At 37.7% G+C, this 15,950-nt stretch overlaps 1 protein-coding gene across 3 annotated transcripts in view; it reads left to right on the top strand.

Annotated features, from left to right (window-relative positions):
- The window catches only part of CUL5 (cullin 5), a 34,044-nt gene extending 19,287 nt beyond the window's left edge, over positions 1-14,757 (top strand). For all 3 annotated transcript variants that reach the window (XM_035116745.3, XM_088668325.1, XM_088668326.1), the window contains 10 exons: positions 488-595; positions 1,869-1,933; positions 2,689-2,821; positions 3,997-4,128; positions 5,436-5,559; positions 5,711-5,886; positions 6,011-6,172; positions 7,982-8,100; positions 8,912-9,035; positions 10,874-14,757. In XM_035116745.3, the coding sequence (XP_034972636.1) occupies positions 488-595; positions 1,869-1,933; positions 2,689-2,821; positions 3,997-4,128; positions 5,436-5,559; positions 5,711-5,886; positions 6,011-6,172; positions 7,982-8,100; positions 8,912-9,035; positions 10,874-11,068 (1,338 nt within the window). In that variant the 3' untranslated portion in view covers positions 11,069-14,757. The remainder of the gene's footprint in view (positions 1-487; positions 596-1,868; positions 1,934-2,688; positions 2,822-3,996; positions 4,129-5,435; positions 5,560-5,710; positions 5,887-6,010; positions 6,173-7,981; positions 8,101-8,911; positions 9,036-10,873) is intronic.
- Positions 14,758-15,950: the final 1,193 nt, after the last annotated feature.

Genomic DNA, 15,950 nt, shown 5'->3' with positions numbered 1-15,950 from the left:
TCACCTTTACCTTCTAAAGAACTGGGACATCTTCCTCAAATGAAGCAGTTTTATTGGAAGCACCTGGTGTATTTTTCCAGTCTATAAAAAGGGATGGATCAAAAAGCTGACAGTAACCAGATTTCTGTCAGATTGTCCACCAACACTCAAAATTTTTCCATTTTTAATATATTTTGAATAGTTCTTGTTCCTTTGTTCTAACAACTTGTACTTAGCAGAAATTTCTGTAGAATATAGGTTCTTCCAAGAAATGCATTTTAGGAATATAATTCAGACAACTTTATAAAATGTTTGAACTTAAAATTGGTAATGTGCTTCATAAAATCTAGCAAAAGTTATTATTTTTGAGCTCAATACCCTCCATGAAAATAAGTAATTCACAGAAAATTGGTTTAGTTTACCAGTGCCACTGATTAATAATAATGTGCTATTTTTTCTCACAGATTTGGCTTTTTATTTTTTGTTGCTTTGCTTCTTCAATTTTTAGGATTCTGAAAAGTATGTAGAACAATTGCTCACATTATTTAATCGATTTAGCAAGCTGGTTAAAGAAGCTTTTCAAGATGACCCAAGATTTCTTACTGCCAGAGATAAGGTATGATTGTTATTAATTCAGTTGGCCATTTGTTTCAGTTTTTGATACTGTGTGTTTTAAAACACAATGGCATACTTCATGTTTCAAGTCTACAATTTGTTATTGATGCTTATGGGACATGCATGATGTAAATGAAAAATATAATAACTAGGCATCTGACTGTCATCTTAAGAATTATATAGAAGTAATTGCAAGATTTCAATCATATACAATTACATTAGATACTGTCACAGTTATACATGCCTAATTAATTATGATATGTCAATATTGCCCAAGTATCAAAGTTGGGGATTTCTTAAGATGATTATAGATATAATAGTGAATTGAAAGTCCTAATACTATAAACTGTATATAAAATGTTGGAGAATACCATCACAAGGTATGATAATATAATAATACTAGGTATACTGCTGAAATAATGGTAGGTTTTAAAATGCAGGCAACAAAACTTGCATTTCTATGGATAGTTTAGCTAGTTCAGACATCATATTCGGCTGACTTAATAATTGGGATTACCCTGCACAGGGTTGCCAGGCCTAAATGAGCACATCAGTTACAGAGACTGAAGGTCCACAGCTGCCTAAGTCACTTCTCCAGGGCTTTCCTCAAGCAATCTGAGACTGTGCCTGTACTTTTGCTCCTCCCACTAATGCCTCTCCTAGTCCTTGGGAGACTAGCGGGGAGGGGAGCTAGTCGCAGCAGGAGAGGGAGACACCCGTGCTTTTTTACCAGGCTGACTCACCTCTGCCTCTTGGCCTCTCTCACCCCCCTCTCCTGCTGCAGCTTCTGGCTCTGATTCTGGACTTCTCTCTGCCACAGACTTCCCCCACTTACTAAGCCCTGTTACCTCTTCAGCGTCTGACACCTACTCCTTCCAGTTTTCTCCCTCTGAGCACCCATCAGCACCCCACTACCAGTACCCAAGTTTTGAGCCTTCTTCCCTTGGGGGTCCATCAGCTGATTCCTCCTACCATTCCTCTGTATCCAGCCTTTCCATGACAGAAGGTTTGCACACACCTAACCTCCACCCACCTGTGTGCATTTCCCTTTCTCTTTCCTGGTTAGCGAAGCACAGGTGACAGCTCCCAGTAATTCTCTTTAGCTTTCAAACTTAAGACTGCGCATGGACTTTCAGGGAGCTCTTAGTGGCCAAACCATAGTTTTGCAACCAGCCCTGTGTAATGTCTGAAATGAAAGATGAAGATTTTGAATGGTCAGTTTTGGAATCTGTTCCCGTGTTGAGAATTGAATGGATGTTTTCATTTTATTTCAGGCATATAAAGCTGTTGTTAATGATGCCACAATATTTAAACTTGAATTACCATTGAAACAGAAGGGGTAAGCTGTTCGAATATTGGCTTGAATCTAATTGCATTCTGTTTGATGTTAATTAGGCAAGTTCATTATAAAGTTGGTTTTCCAGGCCACCTTGGGCTTACATCCATCTTTCCCATGCTCGACATTGTATATTCAGTCCTTTACCATAAACAGATAATTGTAAGCATCAAATTACTAGAAGTTGCAATGCCGCATTATGTTTAAATACTTGAAACACTTGACATTTCTGAATCTTTCCACCATAATTGACAGTGTCCTAATCTAGAAGCTGAAAGAAGCCACCTTCAGAGGAGTCCCATGAAAGTGCCTGCCTTGTGGCGCTTTTGTACTGTTTATCTCCCTATTGTAATTTCTGATTGTTCATTTAATAGTAGGCCCAGAGTTTAAGTCACACACAGCTTGTGGTGATGTTAGGAGGAGCTGTTTGTTTTGATAATTCTTTCGAACTTTGAATCTTCTCTCATACATGCTGCATTGGCTTTCTGAGTACAGTCCCTTCTGCTAACTCATTTACACAAATTACTATACTCCGTTTTAATTACATCTGTGAAATAACATATGGACCCTTGGAAGGAAAAGAAGCAAATGGAATTTAAGAAAAGTGTGTAAACGTTTGCCCTTTTTATTGAAGTGTCCTCCCCCTCCCCCCTTTTTTTAATTATTAGAAAAAGCCTGACTTTGTATAATGGTGTGCAACTTCACATTGAGGGCTGCTCAGTATAATTTTGTGATAACTACTTCTTATTTTCATTTAGTGTTGGACTGAAAACACAGCCAGAGTCCAAGTGCCCAGAGCTGCTTGCGAATTATTGTGATATGTTGTTGAGAAAAACACCGCTAAGCAAAAAACTAACCTCTGAAGAAATTGAAGCAAAGCTTAAAGAAGTGGTATGTGCAGATTCTAGTTTTTATGTGAGAAAAAAATACAATTGTGATCCCCAGAAAATTTCTTTTGGTCACCCTGCCTCCAACAAGCAGCAGGATTATCAGGAAGGGAGACAGTCATAGAAGTTCAATGCCACAATAGTTCAGTTCTTAATCTAGTTGCTGTCTGGGTGCAGAGAATAGCAGCTTACTTTTATGCACAATTAAGTATTATTCCTTAATCTTTCTGACAGTTGCATGCAGTTTAAGTTGGCTGATGTGGGGTTCAGACCTTTCACAAAATCTTTTCATGCATTACTTGTGTGAAGATGCAAAATGTGCTGAAAATGTGTGTGCCTTTTGGTCTGCCCCAGTGGCTAGCAGCTTCTCCCACTTGGCCATCCTATCATTAGCAGAGACATCTGGTTCAAAGAAGCATTTGCACACAAAATCTCTATTTATGGTGGCTTCCCTGGAACTCTGATTGCACTGAGTTTGAGGGCTCAGGGCAGCCTCTTTGTGGAGGTTACTGCAGAAAAACTTCCTTGTCCCTAGTGTCAATGCTAATATGTGGATTGTGAGGCCAGGAGCAGTTGTGCATTTTGAGGTTCTAAAAGTGTGGCATTCTCTAACCCATAACCCCTTTCAATGCACTTCGCCTTTTTATCTCTGTTGGGGGGGGGGGTATGAGTTATTAGTTTGTTTTTATTTTATTACATATTTTTTGTTCTCACTTTGTATTTTTATATTGTGAACTGCGCTGTGATCTTTGAGTTAAGGGTGGTATACAAAATTAATAATAATAAAAATAAAAATAAAAAATGTGAGTAGTGTGAGAAGGAGGCTAAAGAGTCCCCATGTACTGTTGTATTTGAGTCCTGGCACCTTTTGTTTTAGAAAAATTTAAGCACTGTATTGTACGCTAACTTCTGAATGCTACTGTGTAGTCTTTTTGCAGAATCAGATACTGCTGTGATCAAAAGGGAGAAATGCAGAACATTTCAATTAAAAGTTAAATTATGTGCTGTTAAACCACATTTGTTCCTCAGTGATAGCTTGAAAAGGAACATACAGTAATTATATCTGTAGTCGTTTCATAGAGCATGATTGCCGAAAGATCAGTTGGGAAGTACGGCTATGCAGTAACAATAGATGTTAGTAGCAACCACTGAAACTAGTCTAATGCTTTTTTAAAACAGCTATTGGTGCTCAAGTATGTGCAGAATAAAGATGTTTTCATGAGGTACCACAAAGCTCATTTAACAAGACGTCTTATATTGGATATATCAGCAGATAGTGAAATAGAAGAGAATATGGTAGAATGGCTGAGAGTAAGTATCTCAAATCCTAATGTTTTTATTATTCCTCAAAGTTGGTTGATTAAAAAGGACAAATATTAATGTGTTAAATATAAATTATCAAGGGTCCACCTCAGGGGTCAGCACACTTTTTCAGCAGGGGGCCAGTCCACTGTTCCTCAGACCTTGTGGGGGGCCGGACTATATTTTGAAGGGGGGAAAATGAACGAATTCCTATGCCCCACAAATAACCCAGAGATGCATTTTAAATAAAAGTGCACATTCTACTCATGTAAAAACACGCTGATTGCCCGCGGGCCGGATTTAGAAGGCGATTGGGCCAGATCCGGTCCCCGGCCCTCATTTGCCTACCCATGGTCTACCTATTAGTATCTTTTCAGCACTGCAAATTGGACATGTGCTATTGAATTCCCATCTTAGAATAGGCCTTTATGTTTAAAATTAAGTATTTTAAAATATTGAAAATTAGTGGTAGTCTGTTTCATAAGACTTGGGCTTACAGTATTTTCTATAAAACAAAATCTCTCAGAATAAGCCACAGAACTCATAACTTAATTAGATTTAAGTTCCTTATGGTGATATAAGTTCTTTATGATGATATAACAGCTATTTATATACACGATGGCCAAGTGGTGGCCCTTACATTAGCTCCAGCCACTGCCAGTCTTCTCCATGGGACTCTGTAAGCATTGCATGGCTCTTTTCTAGGCAGGTGCGTCTCATATTAGAGTTTGTTTTCTCCTCCCTCAAGAAGTTAGTAGTGAGTTAACACCTTGGAAGACTTTTGACTGATGCAGGAACTTTGGGGGCAGTTTCCCTGGAGGCTTGCAGAATTACTCGTTTCCTGAAAGAAAGAATGTCTGCATATATAATGGGACTGGAGGCCAAACTCTGTTTCTGGCCAAGTCATTTGTAGGTAAACAAATTGCATTATGATGGTATCCAACCCCAAGAAACTTGGTGGAGGGGAAATAGAGCCTTAAGTATTTTTCATATAGCTATGCAACTCACATAACAGACATCTTCAGACTTGCTGTGTTAGATGTGCAGAGCTGAACATTGGACATTGCCAAGTGTAGTAGTTACTAAGGCCATACTAGCTGGTGTTTTCCAGATTTACATTTATCAACGTGCTGCTTCATCCCACTTGAGACCTTCTGGTTTTCCATTATCTGATAGGCCCATGTAGCTGTCAAGCACCTGTGTTTGTGTGTGTATTGTCTGAGCAGGTTAGACCTTTTGAATTAACTTCATTTGAAAAATGGAATGTTTTAAAGATCCTATTGTGCCTACATTTAATTTGCCATCTCTTTATGCAGGAAGTAGGTATGCCAGCAGATTATGTAAATAAGCTGGCGAGAATGTTCCAGGATATCAAAGTATCTGAAGATTTGAACCAGGCTTTCAAGGAAATGCACAAAAATAATAAGCTGGCCCTACCAGGTACTCTTGTTTTCCTATGTTACATAGAATCATGCTGCTTAACTCCAGCATGAAAAGAGTCAGTTTCTTTATTGTGCTAACCTGTCAGAGATGTTTTGCTGTTAGCTATGTGTGACTTACCTTCTGACTTTGAATTCTTCTGGGTGTTTAGCGGATTCTGTGAATATCAAAATATTGAATGCTGGGGCCTGGTCCAGAAGTTCTGAAAAGGTTTTTGTATCGCTGCCCACGGAATTAGAAGATCTCATCCCTGAGGTGGAAGAGTTCTACAAAAAGAACCACAGCGGCAGGAAACTTCACTGGCATCATCTTATGTCCAATGGAATTGTATGTATGCATGTGCCAATCACTTCCGTTCTGTATTTATGTAAATATGTACTTGGTCTTGGTGAGCTGGAGACAAGTCTGTACTTAAGTACAGTTCATGGATAATTTTTGGTCCCTTTAACAGATAACTTTTAAGAATGAAGTTGGCCAGTATGACTTGGAGGTAACAACGTTTCAGCTGGCTGTGCTTTTTGCCTGGAACCAAAGACCCCGAGAGAAGATCAGCTTTGAAAACCTTAAACTGGCAACAGAACTCCCTGATGCTGAGCTCAGGAGAACTTTGTGGGTATGTGCCCAGATTTTTAAACTATTTTTATTTATAGGAACAAGGGTGTTGAGTGTTGGATGGGTAATTTTGAAACAAAGTTCAATTTTAATCCTTTGCTATACTTTTCTAAGTAAAATCAAGTCACCTAAAAGTAAACCATAATAATACTGTATTGAGAGGGTGATACTTGCACGGAATTCCTGCATGAACTTTTCTTGGAAATTGGTTTGGTAGTTTTAACGTTAAGTCAAGTCCTATTTATTGTTATTTATGTTCCACTATTAAGGATACACACCCTTCCAAGGTGGCTGAGGGGTAAAAACAAAATATGTTAATAAAAACACAATAAAACAAATCTCAGAACAGTGCAGTTGGTGTCAGTTGGCCCTGTGGAGGACAGAACACTAAGAAGCTGAGGTCTGTGATTCCCTCCCTCCCTCTTCCGTTTCCAGGACAGTTTGTTTGTTTGTTTATGTCATAAAAATCGTCACTAAAATATTTACAACCATCACTTAAAACACCCAGAAAGTTAAAAACACAATAGAATAGACAAAAGCAAATAAAAACTCGTACGAACTTTGTAACAGTTAGTTGGGGAACAGTTAATGAAGAGGCAAGAGAGAATACTGTAGTTATGAATGTGTTGAACTTTAAGAGTTGTCATACTTCCTGTCTTATTTTATACTGCCTTTTTATGGTTAGAATTATTGATGGTGATTCATACGGTTTTGATCAAAACAGCTTGTTCTCAGTGTAAGGGGGAAGGGAAGCTATATCTCACAGTTCCAACATAGTGATGAAAAAGTGGTCAGGTGTGTATTTCATCTGCTGGTAGTTAAACATGATTACAACTTGCGAAGAAATATTGGCTCTGTGCAGCAGATGCAGATGAACTTTTCTTCAGGGCTTTTTTGTATGGTTGGGGGTGGGCAGTCTATTATGGTTGCTTATGCACATAGCTGTCAAGTTTTCCCTTTTCTCACGAGGAAGCCTATTCAGCATAAGGGAATTTCCCTTTAAAAAAGGGAGAACTTGACAGCTATGCTTATGCAATCACTGCTTCAGAAAAAGCTAAACCATTTGCAGTCGTTTGCGGTCATCAACAGCTATCAGTCAGTCAATCACCCATTTCCACCACCCTTCTGAGTGATCCCCCCTCCCCATCCCCACCCCTTCTCTACATAAGTGCCTGGAAACTTCCATTTCACTGTATCTGAAGAAGTGTGCATGCACACGAAAGCTCATACCAAAATAAAAACTTAGTTGGTCTTTAAGGTGCTACTGAAGGAATTTTTTTTATTTTACTTCGATCCAGACCAACACGGCTACCTACCTGTAATCAGAAAAAGTTGTCCAGATATGCAGACATCACCAATTTTTTACATTCACTCTGACTCCAATTCTCTTTTCTGTGAATTAATTTATTCCCTCTATGTTTCAGTGACAGAAGCAAGCCTTAACCAAAGTCTTGCCATCAGCTAAATAACAAAGCTGGATACAACCTATAAGTTTTTAATAACTCAGTTTGGTGCAAGAGCTACTTTTATACTTTCCTTTTGCTAAGCGTGTGGTCAAAGAATTAGGCACAGCTTTATTCAAAGTATTTGTATGGGTTTTTTAGCTTTCATTGTTCTATTGTTAACAACTGCTTAGCTTGCTACGAGAATGTGTATAAGAATTGTTCCGTTTTAGCAGCTAGTTAAAATAAAGCAGGATTTCTCTGGTGTTTGTATCTAGCAAACAGATAGCATGACAAAATACTGCTGATTTGCCAGAATTTCACCTGAAAGCTTATTTTTATGCTCTCTCTTTCTCTCTCTCTCTCAGTCACTTGTAGCATTTCCAAAGTTGAAACGTCAAGTTTTGTCATATGAACCTCAAGTCAACTCACCCAAAGACTTTACTGAAGGAACCCTCTTCTCAGTGAACCAGGAGTTCAGCTTAATGTAAGATGTAGTATTGGTTTATTCCTTAAGTGCTTTGTAGAAGATGAAGGACACTTTTTGGTCCAACAATGCTTAGATTTCATTTTGGAGATGGATCATATCAGAGCAAAACTTAAAATGGTTGACATTTGTGCAGTTGGTCTCAACTATAATTGAGACTGAATTTTTTGGTATTGGCCTATCAGGTTTGAAATGTTCTTATATCTTGTATCCTACTTATAGGCAGAAATTCAATTGTTTTCATTCTTTTTCATTGTTTTTCATTATGTACTTGGCTAACATGTTTAACCAAGTACTTTCCCCAGAGGTCAGAATTTTGTAATAAATACTCTTCATTTTTGCAAGTTACGACTAATCTTGCTGATGTGTGTATGCACGGGTTGAACACCTGCAAGTGGGGAGATACCTGTATTTATAGCGGTAGAACACAACACTTTGGTTGAGTCCCCAGTGTTCCAAATTAAATGCACCTTTTCACCCTTGTTTTCGACACTTTGGGATGCACCTTTTTAAGACCCACCATATTTTTGTAAATTTTAAATTTGTTTTGAATTGTTCTTAACATTGTGTAATGATTGTGTTTTAATATCTGTGTTGTTTTTTAATTGTTGTCACCTGCCCTGGGACCTTAGGGTGAAAGGCAGGTAATTGTAATGATGATAATCCTAATCATAATAAATGCTGTTGAGCATTAGCACTCAGAAATAGCTTTGCCTGAAATCTTGGAGAGTCTCTTTGGATAAGGACTAAGCAGTGAAAGCATCTTGCATATCCTATATATTTTGCTTCATCTCATTCTTAATTATTTCAGAAAAAATGCAAAAGTTCAAAAGAGAGGTAAGATAAACCTAATTGGTAGACTTCAATTAACTACAGAGAGAATGCGAGAAGAGGAAAATGAAGGGATAGTCCAGTTAAGAATATTACGGACGCAGGTACGTTAATCCCACATAACTTTCTGGCTTTGATTCAGTTTTCTAACTGTGCAACTCTGTGATTATTATTTTTTACACTACTACAAGTTAGTGGATTGGATCTCTGTGAAGTGTGAAGTGCTTCAGTACCTGACAGCTTGTTTTTGCCTTCCTTTTCAGTGTATCTAATTAAAAGAAGAGTAGATCTGTCACTGTAGGATGTGGAAATTCATGTTTAACTATCTGACTTTATGATCAAAAGGGCTCCACAATGCAGGCAGGTGAAAATCTGCTTTGCACTAAGCTACACAGGTGCAAAGCCGCAAGGGGCAACATGAACAGAAGCAGGGACTGAGTTGCAAAATTGCTGTGGATCTATCATGACTAGGACTGTGTGTTTTATGTGCTTCCATTGGCACACAAATGGTGATATGGGATGCAGAATTCAGCTACTTTGGTTTTAATTGCAATAAAAAGCAAATGGTCTTGTCATTCCAAGATATGCTTGAAAGAGTGTCATCCATGCTTTCTGAAATTTCAAAGTCAGCATTCATACATAAATGTCTCATCAAAACTATGTAACCCTGGTACGGTAGTGCCACACTGACACAACAGGTTGATTTGTAGAGTAGTCACCCTAGCAGAAATCTACGTGTGGTGTGTTCCAGGGCCTTGGGAATGTGCACCCACTGCTTCCCAGAGGAAATGTGTTTACTTTGTTTAATTAATTTCTGTATTCCTTCTGTCCTTCTTGACCATACATTGGTAGTTTCAAGCCCCTGGCTCACATGCAGTAGCATTCATGAGATGTTGATTCCCATGCCCTACAACTTCTCAGAACTTAGCTTTCAGGGTGAATGTCTGAGCCTGCTTAATAATGACAATCTTAGTCCCAAATCTTTTAGCTGAAAATTCATAGTTTACACGATCCTCTCCAGTATGCATTTATGTAATGTGTTAGCTTAGAGCAGGCATCCCCAAACTGCGGCCCTCCAGATGTTTTGGCCCACAAATCCCATGATCCCTAGCTATAAGGATCAGTGGTCAGGGATGATGGGAATTGTAGTCCAAAACATCTGGAGGGCCGAAGTTTGGGGATGCCTGGCTTAGAGAGGCTAAGTGTTATCCTCACAAACTGCCCTCTGCCATTACTCATACCCCTGCAGTTTTCGAAAGCAATAGGCTTTTATGATATTAAAATAAAAGATCTCTGTTATGTTGTTTTGTTGTTATTACCGGTATCATTTATGTTTATTTGTATACTGCTTAAGAGATTTTTAAATATTTGCTTAACATTAGGAATGCTTTTAAATACCGTGTTTCTCATATTATAAGACATGTCTTATATTTATTTTTTCCTCAAAAAAACACACTATGGCTTATTTTCAAGGGATGTCTTATTTTTTTCCTCCTCCTCCTGCTGCGGCCGGCATTGCTGCTGCGCCTATCACTGTGTCTTATTTTCGGGGTATGGCTTATATTCCTTGAATGCTTAAAAATCCTGCTATGGCTTATTTTATGGGTATGTCTTAAAATATGAGAAACAGGGTATAAACAGATAAAGGTAAACAAATAAATAATTGCTAACTATGTTGCTAAAGCAGTCCATGTGAATGCAACTAAGCTGGTAAGTACAGATCTAAAATGAGGGTGTGTGTCTTAAACTAAGTTTGCTGTTGTTAGGAGATATTTCTTTTCAGTTAGTATAATAGGTAGCCCTAGTCTTCAAAATCCTGTGATTTACGAAGTGATGCTAGTGAAGTTGACTGTCTTTTCTGCCAACCAGTTAAATAGATTTGGTTTCTTAGCCTTGTACAACACCCCCCAAGTGCTTTTTCTTACCTTTTTTTCTTGCTTAGGAGGCTATCATCCAAATAATGAAAATGAGGAAGAAAATTACTAATGCTCAGCTTCAGACTGAACTAGTAGAGATATTAAAGAACATGTTCTTGCCACAGAAGAAAATGATAAAAGAGCAGATTGAATGGCTTATAGAACACAAATATATCAGAAGAGATGAATCAGATATCAACACTTTTATATACATGGCATAGCTTGAAGACTCTTACTGGAAGATGCCAAGGAAATGTGGATTGGAGATGGCTTGAGCAGACAACTACAAGAAAATGAACTGTGCTGAGAAAGGACTTGTTTGACTTGCATTACATATTCAAATCCCTGCCTTACCTTACCAGAGGACTTTGTTTTGCCAACCTTTTTTTCAGCTAGCATGATGGCGTTCCCTTCATGTTGCACAGGTTTTTAACAGCATGCTGTTTTGTGGGGAAACTTTGCATTCATTGAGAGCCTATTGTGATATTTTTTTAGATTTCAAATGTACCACCTGGAAGAGAACAGATTTGGGGTTTCTAGATGAACAGTACCTTGCACAAGGAAAATATCTTCAAAACCCATGCACTGAGGGTTGTCACATTTTTTAAAAAGCAGCGAGTAGGACTAGATGTAGCATTTCACACTTTTGTGTTTTGGATCAACAGCCTCCTTTTGATCCATTTTTATGTACAATATTTGAGCAAGACACAAATAACATCACAGCTGAAAATTTATCTTTGGGCTCAAGCAAAGTGCTTCAGTATAACTGAATTTGGATACTGAGACACAAGTGATGTTAAGCAGGATATATATCCTGTTTGTCACTTTTCTTTACAAAACTTGGGTAAACATTTGTTTCTTGGACAGATGACTTCATTCCCCTCCTTTTTATAATAAGAGGTGTTGCTTTCTCTTGATTATGGCTTCACCCTTAAGAACTGTGTTTCATGGATGGATCTGTTTATGGTGAAACAAAATGAAATATTAAGTGTATCTCTTTGTACATTTAATATAGTATGCTTGCGTAAATCTGAATGCATTAAAAATAGCCAGTGCACAACTTATCCAATATAGGAATTAACATTTTGACAATCCCTATATATTTCTTCCTTGATTATTTATTTGAAAATCTCTAAATGTTACATTTTTTAATACAATTCTACTGGGGGGGGGTCCACCAGCTCCACATATATATGCTGACAGATTGTCATAAATCTGACTGTTCTACCACCCAGCCTCCATTTGTTTCAGTGAGTAAGAGCCCCCACTGATGGAATGTGTTCATTCCTCTCCCCCCCTTCCCTTGATAAAAATCTTCCAGAGACTTAAAGCAATGCACATTAAGGCTTAGGGCTAAAGAGTGCTTTACTGAGGGCAAAGGAACTGCCACACCACAGCAGATGCTAGTCATTTTCAGAGTTAACTGCCAGGTCTCCAGCTGCTTTAAAATGTCCATGAAGAGTTGAGCTCCTGCCTCAGCATTACTAGTGTGGGAGAAAAATTACCTAACGCCAGTTCAGCTTTTACCATACCCTATTCCTAAACATTATGCCTGGGGAAAGCAATGTTGCAAAACGGCCTTTAAACTTTTAGCAGTATAGAGCCATTGTCTTTCCTTCTCAAAGTTAGGGATTATGCTTACAGGTTGGAAAGTGAAATGGTAACAGGGAGCTGTATGGGCAGCATGAAACTGGAAATGGTTGCTGTATTTTACCTATAATGGGGCTCCAAAGGTAGTCTGTCCAAAGGACAGACAGAGGTTGGTACTGGCGCCCTTGTGAACATAAATAACATACGAGTGTGGGTGGGGAACTGTATGTGCTTTGGGATGGCAGAGACCAACAAACTTGCATAGAAATGCAAAAGTGGCAGATGAAAACAGGCAGTGATTTAAAACCTCACTTTCTGCACATAATGTGTGCATTTTTATTGTGGATCAGAGGACAATATTTTTTAAAAATTAACATAGAGTTAACATAAACTTCCAAGTTAACATAGAATTGTTTGAATTTCAGCATCAAAATTTTATGGGCAAGAATTTTAAAAAAAGTTTTACATACTTATCAAGCACTCCTGGTTAAAGGGAAAGACAACTAAAATTGATCCCCCAGAAGTCTACATGCTACAGGGTTTCTAAGACTGCATTTGGTTTGGAAGTTGGTTTGGAAATGGGTAGGAAAGGGCAAGTAATTTTTTAAAAATATTTGTAAATATTTATTGGAATACTTTGATGAGAGTGTTTTTGAATTGTATGCTTCCCATTAATTTGTATTGGAGGCAGTAGGCATGACACATTAAATATAAAACCAGCTTTAAACTTCATATTTAATTTCTTGGTATCGTTCAGACACTAGCAGCCTGATTGTCAAAAAATACTCCTTTCCCTATTTTTTATTCCTAGCAGTGCAAATACTTTAGAACTTTGGAATTGGTGGCTAGGATGTAAATGACCACCACGGACTTCTTTTGTGACTATTCAAAAACCCCTCCCATCAGCCCCTTGTTCTCCCTGAAAAGAGTGCAGTACAGTGGCCTGTACTTCAAAAGGAAAATTGCCAAAACAAAATAACAAAATAACCACCCTCAGAAAACCCATCCACATGCAGAAGCACTTTAAGGATCACATGAGGCTGTTTGGATCTTGCCAGTGAGAGTCTGTCTTGCTCATTTACATAGCAGCAAAATTCAGAGTGCTCCTTGCGTCTCCATCTCTTATGGTTATTTCTTACACAAGGTACCTAAATGTTTCTAGGACCAGGGGAATTACAATGGACAATGTGCCTATAACTTTGTTCAGGTTTTTTTTCTTTTTGTGTACATTGGATCAGGATGTCATGTAAAACACTGAATCTGAAAAATCACACCAGCAATTTCCTTACAGCTGCAGAATCACATTTAGCATTCTCTTGTCAGGACACTTTTCACCAAGATGCCCTTAAGGCTAAAGGTTATCAGGAAGAGAAACAAACTGGTTTAAAAATGTATGCGGAAATAGGAAAACATCCAAATCTAAGAATGAATTGAATCATCAGTCATTGCAATATGGCAACATGGCACTTTTAAAGCTTGATTTTTAGCTTTGGATATTTTTCTCCAAAGACCTAGCATAAAGAGGTGCTGCTTCTGAAAAATGTATGTTGCCACAAGCACTGCCATTGTGGTATGTATTAAGTAATACTCTAGATGTGAAAAATAATGTAGGTTGCATTGATTTTAAACATAGTTGTTAAAAAAAAACTTGTCACAACATATGAGGTTCATACTTAATTTTGAAGTCTTCCATTTTCCCCCTTTATCCTACTGGTATCCCTTGTTTTATACCTATTCATTTGTTTAAACCTGTTGTTGGAGCATAGTGTGTAGTTTAACTTAAGTTTGAGTGGTGGCTCCCCCCTTTTGGGGGCGAAAAAGTAACATGGCCCGGGTAGTTGAATACTTTGGATTTATTTGCATTACAGTATCCATTGTAAAAGGTACAAATTTTAAAAGTGCAGCTGAGAGAAATATTTGATAGCTTCATGGAAAGATTTGGTATCTTAAGCGCAAAACTATTTTCTATTTTCATGGAACTGGCTGGGATCCTATCTTTGTAAATTCAAGGTCATATTTGTGAAATAAAACAATACACGAGAGCTTTCCTGTTTTAATAGACTATATGTAGCCTGGAGTGCAGCACAAACATGAGTTTCCTAGGTTGTAATATCCATCTACATAAGGTTATTTACAGTTTTGAATGTGTGCCACTACATACTGAAGTAATGCTGTACAATTTTGACTGGTAGCAGTTTCTTGTATGGCAGTCCGGCTGAACTATTTTGATGTACTGCTTAATTTTTGGATTTTATTTTTTAAGTTGTATAATTTATTTTCTTGCAAAATAAAAATGTAATATAAAATATTATAAAAAAAACCACAAAATATTTTTGGTGTTATCTTCAGATACTTTTGGAAATGGGAGTTAAGCACAGTCCATTAGGGTTCCTAGACTACATCATTTGTTTTGAAATCCAAACCCAAGCTAGTCCTAGGTATGAATAAGTGTTTTCATTTAAGACCACATAGGTTCCAAAGGACCTGTCTGAGTATTGTTACAGGGATATGCATTTGTATTGGCTATATGCATGGCACGTACAACTGCCTTGCCAGACAGCAGTGCAGCAATATAATCTGAACCAAATCCACAGCACCTAATTATCAGTTCTTTCTATGTAACAGAAGTTTACTACCTTTTTAGTACAAGCTGTCTATGTAAACCTTATAGTAGTGCAAAGTAATTGAAATTTTAAACTAGAAGATTTGGATTGCAGGTTGCTATTAAAAATCAATACTTTCCCACCGCTTTATAGTGCTGCTTACTCAATTTATGTCGCTTTGGTACTTGGTTATATTGCCATCAGTCCCATGGACAATTTGGATTTGTAATTGCTGATCTGGTGACACTCAGTGACATTTTATTTTTTCAGAAATTTGAGCAGTACAGCACTTGTAGACTGAACACTTAACATGAAAGGGAATGTCTTCTCAACTTTTAAGAGGTAAAAGAAATTCCAGCTGTAGTTGGGGCACTTGGAGGCAGTAGTCTACCAAGACACGGAAGACTGATGTATGGCTTAACCTTTAAGCAATTTATTTTAACAAGTAGCTCTTTGGATCACAGCCATTTTTTTACATGATGATGCATATATGACACACAAGTGCTTTTATAAAGGGATTTACTATGCATGAAGTGGTCGTTAGCTGTTTTTCATCCTGTTCCATTATTTTATTCTTGGAAGTTTGCTAAAATAACATTTACATAGCTCCACACCTGTCATATAAAAAGAGTTTACAAAAACTTCGGTTTTATTGCCTAATCTCCTTTTACAACCTGTACTACGACTCCAATGAGTCCACAGTGTAATTTTCTGTTTTCTGTATTACGGCAAATGTCGATAAAACATTTGATCATTTCAGTGTTTTTTAAAAACAAAGCCTTTAGGCTGGGCCCAGAAGGCTGGTTCTGATCACTCCTGAACATCTATTTTTCAAAGCAAAATAGGAATTTGATGGTATCCAAGGGAGGGCAAGATGTGTGTGTTTGACTTAATGAGATTTAACTCCCAA

This window comes from Zootoca vivipara, chromosome 4 (genome assembly GCF_965207765.1).
Source record: "Zootoca vivipara chromosome 4, rZooViv2.hap1.1, whole genome shotgun sequence".
In the NCBI taxonomy this organism is placed as follows: Eukaryota; Metazoa; Chordata; class Lepidosauria; order Squamata; family Lacertidae; genus Zootoca; species Zootoca vivipara.
Note: the sequence above shows the minus strand (reverse complement) of the source record. Positions and strands in the feature narration are given on the sequence as shown.